Below are 11,365 nucleotides of genomic sequence, written 5' to 3' on the forward strand. Positions count from 1 at the left end.
AAAGGCATAAGCAACCCTGTTCATTTTTAAAAATACTGATAAAAACGACATTGCAAATCATTTAATGAGCAATTAAGGGAAATTTGGAAGCAAGGCACTGGTTTATTAGAAACTGGAAGAGTGAATTAAAAAAAAGGACACTTTATCTACATATGAGAAATGGAAAACAAGAAATTAAAGTCAAGAGTGATATATGATAACTATGTGTTTATAGGTATCCTAAGAGCCTCAAACAGCACTGCAACTGGACATGAAAAAAGTCTTTGAAAATAAACAAAAATATAAAGTGTGCTTTTGTGGAAATAAAAAGAAACCTCTATTTCATTTCTTATTTCCAGGTTACAGGTAAGAAGGGGTAGAATGATAACCTCAGCTACCATAAGAGAGAAAAAAATCTTGATGGAAGCGGTAGGAAAGGTACTTATTTAGCGAGAGAAATACAGAATGGAAGAAAAGCAGAAAAGGAATCAGACTAACAAATGCGAATAAGAATTAGAAGGGCCGTTACAAACCTGATACATCAACTTTTTACCTTGCTTACCCTACTACTACCAATTGCCGCCGTCGTTTCAGACGGAAGTTTCCTATGGTGGTGCAATAGGTATGTTTTCTCTATTTACTTTAGTATTTAGTTATTAACGTTTGGTATGAAAGTCCCTTGAGCACTATCGTGATTGCATGACTGATTTTATGAGAGAAATAACGTATAATGTCAACTAAGACGGATGTTGTTATCAAGGAAACCATTTGGTAGGCAAGCTACCCGTCGGCTGCCTGTAACGTATACCTTTATCCATAACAATGAAGTCGGCATTAAAATTAAATTTACTTGGGTATGATTTCACCTTAAACCCGTACAGAATTTTAGATTTAAATTAGATTAACCAAATCAATAAGACTGCAGACTACTAGGACGACCATCAGTTTCGGTAACTTACTTAGGTTCCGTGCAAAAGGGGCGCCGTGCTACCAACCTTAGGTATAAGTATAAAAGTAAGAACATAAAAGACGTTGAATATCATAAACACAAACAAAAGGCCTAAATTTTAAAGAAATGAGGAAATGGCGGTAAATAAAGCCTACTAGGTAATCAATGGTCGCCGACCGGCGGTTACCAGGCAGTGGTAGCCTAGCTAGTAGGCTAGGAGTCTTCAGTAAGGCTACGAACTCTGCTACACCTAACCTAACCTAGGACACTAAGTCCTTTCCCTAGTGCTTGATTTTAGTTTGAAAACCTCAGTCCCGTGAGTGCACCCCATGTGGTACACTGTAGGCATTACTTGGGTTACCTACATTCTTTCAAATCTTGAATTTCAGGTCAATACTAGGTATCCCCTGCGGATTGTCCCTTGTGAATAGTGTTCATCATCGGAATGTAATAATAAAAATGATAATAATAATGATAAAGACTATTCCCCCCATAAATGTATAGGAATTCTTATATTTTAAACTTGATGTATACTAATTATTACAGATTGAGGAAACATTTAAGATGACTGAACTGGAGTATGATGCTGATGACAATTTGGGAGAGGAAGATGAGGAGGGAGGTTCATGGATGTTTGGAGGGCGAGCAGCAAGTGTGTTTCTCATAGATGCATCGAAATCGATGTTTGATCCACCCTCCAACAGTGGAGATGATGATGATGATACACCATTCAAAAAAGCCATGAGGGTAAGAGTGAAGTTTACAAGGGTATTTTTGTTGGATTAAAAACATTGTTCTATTTTATTTACAGAGGGTCATCTATAATGTTCAGTTTTCTGGACTATGTTTTCAGGGCATAGGGGGAAACATCACAACAGGCCAACCCATATCACGGTAGACGGGTCTTATTCACTCGATATTTAATTGGTGAAACATGAATACAATTGCAACTCTATGCATACCATTTAAAAGACTGAAGTTTCGTCAACATATTGTGATATATGAAAGCCCCATACGAACTAAAATAAGCATGTGAGCTCTTCGTAAAATATGTTTTCAAGGCAGTTTTGAAATCCAATATGGCGGCTACGTTTTTCATGGACGGTTCTCATCAGTGACGGCGACCATCTTTCCCCAGCCTTCCCAGCACTCATTTGAACAATGTTAGCGTATGTATGTAACGTTTATTGATCTTACTCAAGATTGCAGTTGTAATCAGCACAATAAAACAACATTTTGTTGCCTATATTAGTGAAAGTATGAAACTTGTTATTCCCGGGGTTATGGTTGGAACTGAATTCATTCTTACCTTGTAATAAATCGGCGGTTTTATCCGTAGTGTCTTACCGAACAATTATAGAGCCGTGATTTCCACGAGCGGCAGGATACTAAATTCAAATTTAGCGCGCGGCGTCGCCAACACTGGTGGTGTATGACGTCATCTACCCTCCACCCCTCGCGGGAGAACCAGGTACAACTGCCCAGGTGAATTCAATTCTTTTCCTGCCGGCGTCCGTGAACATCGGTGGTCGGTGCGGTTGGATGACTTTGCTTCGCTTTTTTTTTCTGGTGGAATTGATCTTCGGAATTGGTGAAGTACTCTTTTTTGGCGTTGTTGTTATTTTGCTTTTTATTTAGGCGTTGCCATGTCGGATTCTAGTCCGTCGGGAGTTAGGGTTTTGCATCTCAGGATGTAAAACTAGATTATCCAAGTTAGAATATGATTCTCACACTAAATGTGTTAAGTGTAGGGGACAGGTTTGTTCAGCAGATCGAACATGTAACGAGTGTAGTGATTGGACTGATTCTCAATGGAAGTTTTTTAGTTCATACTCGGAGAAATTAGCTAAAGACAGAATTAGAAAAGCAGCGCTTAGGGAAAGTAGACTTAGCTCTGCTTCGTCTTGCGATGCATCTGTTCCTTCTGTTTCTCCTCAAATTGTTATGTCTCCTTTAACTACACCTCCTATTCCTCCTACTAATCCCACTTCTCCGGCTTCCCGTGTAGTTTCTTCCGACACCATTGCCAGTCTGGAATCGAGGTTAGATCAGAAATTTTCGGTACTAGCGAATACGGTTTTGCAACTTGGTAATTCAGTTAAGACGTTTTTGGAGAAAGCGACCTCAGGTAAGAGTGTAGTTGAGGGTGCGTCTGTCTGTCCTGACACGTCTCCTAGACAAAGGTCACTGTCCAGCTCCCCCGCACCGGGGAGAAGACATACCGGAAGTCCACGGGAGTCGATCGGGATTTGCCCCACAGGACAGGCGCCTCTCTTGTTTGAGCCTGTTGCGCCTCAACAGGGCTCGGTTAAGCGTTGGAAAGGTGTTGCGGTCAGACGCCTTTCGAATGATTCAAGCGATTCGTCTCCGGTCGCGCGGCGCTCTTGGCGAGATTGCGCCCGTTTTCGCGTCCCTTAAAGAGGCGTTCAGGCGCCGATTCTTCGCCTCCTCCAGTCAAGCGGTAGAAGGAGCCTGAGAGTAGGGTTGCGCCGCGGCCGTTAGCGGCTCGTTCGTCGCCTCAATCTGTGCCTTTTTCGGCGCCATCTACTAGTAGAGATTGTGGTTTTAGCGCTGTAGCTAGCAGTTCTAAGGGTGTTTCTTTAGGCGCTTTTTCGTCTGTTACGCCTGATGCGCCTGTTTCGCCTCGAATTTCGGCGGTTCTCCGAGCGAGGCGCAAGTAGTTTTTCCGCCTCCTGCTGAACATTTAGGCTCTTCCAAGCCTACGTTAACTGTTTTGAAATTCGTCTCTGGCGCCTTTGCGCAAGCAGTTAGAGATGTTAACCAACTGGATGAATGAGTCCAAGGGTGGTTCGAAACCTTCAGATCCGGTTGTAGTTCCGTCTACTTCTTCGGCGGTATCGGAGAATGAAGAAGAAGTAGAGGAGGAGGATTCACATCACCTCTCGTGTTATTCACGTCTCCTTAGATTTCTTCTGGTATCTTATCCAGATTATTTTGAGAAAGCGGCTCCGCGCTCCCCAACTTCGACTTTTTTGATGAGGAGGAAAAACTTCAGACCCTCTCCTCCCAAAAACTTGTTTCTATCTAAAGCGGTTAGACATTCGTTGAAAGAGACGGAGAAATGGATGTCTATGAAAAGAGACTTAGGGAAGGCTCTTTTTGCTTACCCTCCCTCTAATGTTGCTTCGTAAGAGGTATAGGTTTTATGTAACTGGGGAAGCTCCTTCTCTGGGAGTTTCTGCCTCTCCCAGGGAGACTTCTCCCAGTTTTAATCGACTCCTCTAGAAGATCTGCTTTCGACGCAGCGAAAGTTTTCTTTACAGCGCCTGAGTTGGACCACGTTGTAAAGAATCAATTTAAACTTTTGGAAGTCTTTAGCTTCCTTGATTGGACTATTGGCGCTTTAGCGGCCAAGATCGAAGACTGTCCTTCTCTTTCCCAGGAGTTAGCGGAGGATTGGATTGGTGTTCTGTCCTGTGCGGACAAATCCATTAGGGATGGATGGGATGAGTTAGCTTCGCTCATCGCCTTTGGTACCCTTAAGAAAAGGCAACTTTTGGTGCTCCTTTGCTTCTAAAAGGGTTACGTCCCAACAGAAGTCTGCTCTCGTGTTTGCTCCTTTTGTGAAGATAACCTCTTTCCAGACGATGTAGTGTTGTCAATTTCGTCTGCGCTAGATAAGAAATCTACTTCGGATTTACTGGCACAGTCTACTAAGAGACCTAAAAGCTCCTGTGGAGACTGTTCCTTCGGTTTCTCCTCTGGCCCAAGCGCCTTTTCGAGGGAGAAACCCAAGCGCTTCTTTCGGCCGAAATCACAATTTTGCGACCTCAGTCTAAGGCCTCGGCCAAGGTTAACAAACCTTCCAAATGAAAGCTCGTTTCTTCATGCACCAGTGGGAGCCAGGCTGGCTCTGTTTTGGGAGGGAATGGGAAAACAGAGGAGCAGAAGCCTGGGTAGTGCAAGTACTCAAGTTCGGCTATCGTATTCCTCTCGTTTCACCTCCCTCGCTCTCACCTGTGCCAATTCCAATTCCAGGCATACTCTCCGGGCTCAGACAAATTTCTGGCGCTAGCCGCAGAAGTGGAAGCGCTTGTTCTCAAAGAAGCGATGAACAGATAGAAGGGGATTTTCCTCCAGGCTTTTACAATCGCCTTTTTGTAGTTCCCAAGTCATCAGGGGCTGGAGGCCGGTTTTGGATGTGAGCGCCCTGAACTTGCATGTCCGATAAAACAAAATTTCATATGGAGACCACTCGGTCGGTTTCTGGAGTTCCATCAGACAGGGGGATTGGATGGTCTCCTCTCTTGGACATGCAAGACGCTTATTTTCACATTCCGATACATCGCGAATCTCGAAGTACCTGAGGTTCATGTTCGAAGGCAAGGTGGTTTTCAGTTTCGGGCGCTTTGCTTCGGACTAGCGACCGCTCCTCAAGTTTTCACCATGGGTTCTATCCCGATAGGAAGCTGGCTACACATATTAGGAGTAAGAATCTCCCTCTATCTGGACGATTGGCTTCTCCGGTCGGAATCAGAGAGTCGGTGCATGAAGGACCTTGGAACAACTCTGGATCTTGCCAGAAAGTTAGGAATTCTGGTCAACAAACAGAAGTCCCAGTTGGTTCCATCTCAGAGCATCCTTTATTTGGGGTTTGGGGATGATTCTGAATGCTCAAGTTTTTCGGGCTTTTCTGTCCCCGAAGAGGGTGGGTTCAAGGCTGTCTGGAGACAGTTCAGGAGTTCTTGGACAAAAAGGTAAGTTCTGCCAATCAGTGGATGAGGCTCCTGGGCAAATTGACGTCAGTGGAGAAATTTGTGACGTTGGGAAGACTGCACATGAGACCTCTGCAGTTTTTCCTGAGAGCCTCTTGGTGCAGGAAGACACAACCAGACTCGATACCTTTCCTGTCACAGATCAAATAAAAGAGGACCTAAGGTGGTGGCTCTCTCGAGCAAGGTTGGAAGAAGGGTTAGATCTACGACCATCCTCCCGAACCTACAGTTCTTTTTTCCGACGCAATCGGACACAGGTTGGGGAGCCCTACTGGGAAATCAACGGACTTCAGGAGCTTGGTCGGAGAAGGAGAAGAAGTTCCACATAATGTAAAGGAACTGTTAGCAATTTTCTTAGGGCTCAGACAGTTTCGGAGCTTAGTAGAAGGCCGAGTAGTGGCAGTGCATTCCGACAACTCCACGGCTCTCTCGTACGTGCGGAAACAGGGGGGGACTCAGTCTTTCTCTCTGTACGAAGTAGCCAAGGATCTCCTCCTGTGGTCAAACGAAGCGAAGGTTCAGCTAGTCCCGAGATTTGTTCCGGAAAGATGAACGTCCTGGCGGACGAGTTAAGTCGTCAACAGCAAGTGTTACCTCTGGAGTGGACTTTGGACAACAAGATTTGTCAAAAGAAACTTTGGCGCCTTTTGGGGGACGACCGTCAATAGACCTGTTCGCGACATCGAGGAACAAACCGTCTTCCTCTCTTTTGTTCTCCCAGTCCCAGATCCTCTAGCTTGGTCGGTGGACGCAATGCTGTTGGAGTGGTCGGGTCTGGAAGCTTATGCATTCCCTCCGTTCGGTCTAATAAGAGAGGAGCTGAACAAGTTCATGTCGCACAGCAATGTAACGCTAACGTTAATCGCTCCCTTTTGGCCCAGGAAAGAGTGGTTCCCGGACCTTCTCCAGTTGTTAGTAGACTTCCCCAGACTTCTTCCTCCAGAGAAGTGGCTTCTCAAACAACCTCACTTCAAGAGGTTCCACCAAAACTTGTCCGCTCTAGCTCTGGACAGGGTTCAGACTGTCCGGAATCTTGTCAGAGCGAAAGGATTTTCAAGAAGAGCTGCAGAAGCTATCGCTCGTTGTAGGAGAGAGTCTTCTAACAAACTCTATCAAGGGAAGTGGAGAATCTTCAGAGAGTGGTGTAGAAGTGCTAAAGTCTCTACTTCTGCGACCTCTTTAACAGAAATAGCAGATTTTCTTCTATTTTCTTAGGAACTCTAAGAAACTGGCTCCTTCGACGATCAGAGGATATAGAGCCATGCTCTCTTCGGTTTTTCGACATCGAGGTTTGGGATATTCCTCCAATTCAGATCTGTCGGACCTCATTCAGGTCTTTCGAAACCACTAAGCTCCCGCAAGATACAGTGGCTTGGAACTTAGATGTGGTGCTTAAGTTCCTCAAGGGGCCACCGTTTGAGCCTTTGAAGTCGGCTTCACTCAGGAACTTGACTAAGAAGGCACTCTTTCTTATTGCACTAGCTTCTGCTAACCCCGCGTGTCAGCGAATTGCACGCTATAGACAAAAGAGTCGGTTTCTCTCAAGGCAATGCTGTATTTTCGGTATCTTGACTTTCTAGCCAAAAATGAGAATCCTTCTAATCCTTGGCCGAGGAGTTTTGTGGTAAGGAACTTATCTGATTTGGTTGGACATGAGGAAAGAAGAAGGCTCTTATGTCCAGTCAGGGCTATTAAGCAGTATCTGTTTGCCACTAAGGGTATCAGAGGACAATCTTCTAAGCTCTGGACCTCGGTTCAAATCCCTCTCGTCCTCTTTCTAAGAATGCTATATCGTTCTTTATTAGAGAGCTTATCAGGGAAGCTCACTCGCAGTCCGAGAACGACAATCTTTCCGTTCTGAGAGTTAAAGCTCACGAGGTTAGAGCAGTGGCAACTTCTTTAGCATTCAGAAAAGAATTTATCTTTAGCTTCGATTCTTCAGAGCACGTTCTGGAGATCGAATTCGGTTTTTGCGAGTCATTATCTCAAAGAGATAGAAACGGTTTTCGAGAATTGTAAAACGTTAGGTCCTGGTGGCGGTTTCTGGCATGGTGTTGGGAGAAACGGCACAGGGGTCGTCACCTCTATGCTAACTTTTCACCTTGAATAGGTTGTCGAGTTCAAGGGAAGCTGGGGGTACTGAGTACCTGGGATACTCACCAGTCTGTTAGGTCGATTTTACAATGGTTGGGTATATATGTTTTTAAATCTGGTGTTGGTGACAAATGTTTTGTATGATTGAATTTCTGGTCTTAGCCCAGGGCAAGGGCAATCTTTGTTGTTACTATCCTCCGTCAGTCAGCCTTGACTCGCTTGAACTACGGAAGGATTCCACTCCTGTAGAGGGCTAACTTTGGTCAAATTCCAATTCCTCTACAATAGTAAGAAGAGCACCGACCAGAGGCAGTAACAGTACTGCTGTAGCTCTCTTACAATGGTAAGGTACAACAGACACCTTGAGTGTTTACTGGTATTGCAATAAATGTAACCATTTAAAAATACTAGTGGTCCACTGAAATCCCACCTTCCCATAAATTAAATGGTAATCAGCTCTATAATTGTTCGGTAAGACACTACAATAAAAATGAAATTTTCATTATTAAAATGAAGTTTTATTGTATACTTACCGAACAATTATGATTATACCCACCCTCCTCCCTTAGGCTGGACGGACGGGCAGAAAGAATTGGATTCACCTGGGCAGTTGTACCTGGTTCTCCGCGAGTGGAGGGAGATGACGTCATCACCACCAGTGTTGGCGACGCCGACGCGCTAAATTTGAATTTAGTACCTGCCGCTCGTGGAAATCACGGCTCTATAATTGTTCGGTAAGTATACAATAAAACTTCATTTTAATAATGAAAATTTCATTTTTTATCCTTACTGCCATCACAACTGAAACTCCACAGTGCTTATTTGATTGGTTATTATACACATTTTGGTCTCAGTTCACTCCACATTGCACTTTAAAAACCCAAGTTGCTGTTCCTGGTTTCTAAGCGCGGCGCGCCATAAACACAATTACAAACAGCAGACGACGACAGACGACGAAACTGCAAAGTTTTATTCCCTAAACTGTTTACTTTACTCGTTATTTAGTTTAAATTTACATTGTTATTTAAAAATTTTGATTTAATTCATGTATATTATCCCTTTTTTGCAACCAAATTACCCCGAAAAATTACAGATATTTCTAACGTAGATAAAATCAAATGTTTCTAACGTTTTCGTACATCTGGCTGCCGAAAACCATAGAGGAACGAATACGGAAAAGTGCATAGAGAACGACTACGTTTTTTTGCTTTTTTGTTTTTGCTAGCACTTTTCATTGATTTCAGTCTTTATTAGTATTTTGAATTTCTTAAAATAATCGTATGCCAGAAATAAATGTAACCTTTAATGTTTGCATGCTTTAATGTTTGCATGCTAAGAATGGCAAAATCATCGTTGCCACATTAGTGGAGCTTCACACATACGCCGTTCCATTATTATAAACTGTTTCCATGAATTCTAGTTGTCATAGTAATGCAATAATGATAAAATTGCTTTAATATTTATGTATATATACTTCCAATACATAGCCTAATTTCACCAATTTCAACGTTTTGTTTATAGTCTTATACCCAGTTTGGAGGGTCAATGTTCGTTACTAAAGAATCTGTAACCTCCTTAAGTCGTTCAGTTGACATAGTTAAACCTGAGCCAATATTTTCACAGTCGCTGGAAATGACCATATACCGGGTAGAGGGGCAAAGGTGGGCCCCATCCCCGTTTGCCCTAACTTGGATGTACCCATGTTCGTTATTACTAACTTAACTATAATATTTATTACCTGCAATATAAACTTGTTGTGCATGAAAAATTTTTTTAATATTTTTAAACTAAAATTAGAGCACACATAAACCACACAAATTGTCATAAAAATGAAACATAAATCAAGTGGCTATTATTGTTTAAACATGTCTTCGGTGGATGAAAATTTAGCGCAACGCACGGATTCCTTCCCAACCTCTCTCCAAAATATTTACCCAACACAAAACCAGCATTCCACAAAGGGTCCCCAACCATGTAGGGTATATAGGAGGTTAATAATTAACAATAAACAACACAACCTCATTCATCAGCAACACTATACGCTATGAGACATGTCTGCCAAATTTTCAAAACAACTTTACACTTGTGTGACAGACCTTTGAATGGTTTTCGAGACAAACCCTGAGGCTATAATTATTGGATTATAGGGATTTTCATTTCCAGGTATTTTAATGTCCCTTCCTATTCCGTCCTCTCTCTCTCTCTCTCTCTCTCTCTCTCTCTCTCTCCTCTCTCTCTCTCCTCTCTCTCACTCTCTCTCTCTCTCTCTCTCTCTCTCATTTTTTCAAATTTTTAAATTTTACATACCTATGTCCTGCTTAACTATTTTGCGAGCACTAGTAGATGCACCTACATTCATCATTACGACTGAATTAAAAACTTGAAAGTATTTAATTAATGCTATACAAGTATGAAATATATTTTCTTGTTCATTTTTTTCGAATTCGATAGAAAGAAAAACAGAGAGAGAGAGAGAGAGAGAGAGAGAGAGAGAGTTGAGTGGATCAGTGTATAAATATATCGGTCAATGGGCAGGTAACAACCGAGTGAATCGTTAGATATATCCACCAATGTAAACTACTATTATTAGATAGATAGATGGAAAAAATCATAGAAAATAAGTTTTAAACTGCAACAACTTTCAGAGAGAGAGAAGGGAAGGTGAAGGAAGGAAGAAGGACAGGGGTGGCGGTGGAGGTGGGGGGAGAGGGTAGGTGGAGCTGTTTACTGGTGTGTCCAATCCATTTCTGGATAATGGAGTTTTGGTCTATTAGTACAAGGACAAGTGTAGTTATTCTTTACGATTAGTGATTCACGATACCCTTATAAATTACGGCACTGGGGGTAATGCACTAAAGAAAAATCTCGTTCTGTACGAGTGTTCGTTACAGAAATAGGTATTGCCCAAAAACGTGCTTGCACTGTCTCTGAAACCCATAGTAGACATGCTGCTTAGTTGTCAATCAAGTTTTTATAACCAAGTATTTTTTACAAGCTAGCTATTGAATAAATTTTTTCTCAGTCAAAACATATGCCCCTCAATGCTAACTTTCCTCTTTTAACGACTTTCTGGTCATTGCAAATTCGGCCCCATAATTTCTTATGGTGCGAAAACAGACAGAGGCCCATGGACCGAAAACGATTGCGTCACACTACGGCGATAATCAGCAGTAAAACATCTTCATATATCCAAAAAGTAAAATAATAAAGATATATAAGCGCATTACGATTATAACAATTACATGTATAGCTGATAACAATCTGCATGAATAACTGGTAAACTGTTCTGCAATGACAGTTGAGTATAGCAATTATTTACAATAGGTACGAAAGTCAAGATGTCGTGACGTCATAATACAGAACTTGAAAGAACGTTCTAATTCAGAAAAATAATTACTTAAATTTGAGTCAGAGTAGAGTTACTTTTTCAATAACGAATATTTGTTCCGATACGTAATACAAACCCTCGGTCCTTTAACAATAGGAAGGTAACTAGCGGCAGCTGGGACGGTCGTAAGCTTCGAACAAGGGGAGAACGGTAGTTAACTGCTTGTCCGATCGTCGCGCGCGACGCGCGCCCAGAGAGGTGAAGAACCACTTTTGCTTT

The 11,365-nt window shown here is 42.5% G+C and overlaps 1 protein-coding gene across 1 annotated transcript in view; it reads left to right on the plus strand.

The window, feature by feature from the left end:
- The first annotated feature begins 462 nt into the window (after nt 1–462).
- LOC135216404 (X-ray repair cross-complementing protein 5-like) overlaps nt 463–11,365 on the plus strand; it is a 205,487-nt gene continuing 194,584 nt past the window's right edge. The window contains exons 1-2 of the mRNA XM_064251693.1: nt 463–601; nt 1,475–1,675. Of these exons, the coding sequence (XP_064107763.1) occupies nt 1,493–1,675 (183 nt within the window). The 5' untranslated portion in view covers nt 463–601; nt 1,475–1,492. The remainder of the gene's footprint in view (nt 602–1,474; nt 1,676–11,365) is intronic.

Source organism: Macrobrachium nipponense, chromosome 6 (assembly GCF_015104395.2).
Source record: "Macrobrachium nipponense isolate FS-2020 chromosome 6, ASM1510439v2, whole genome shotgun sequence".
NCBI classification, from domain to species: domain Eukaryota; kingdom Metazoa; phylum Arthropoda; class Malacostraca; order Decapoda; family Palaemonidae; genus Macrobrachium; species Macrobrachium nipponense.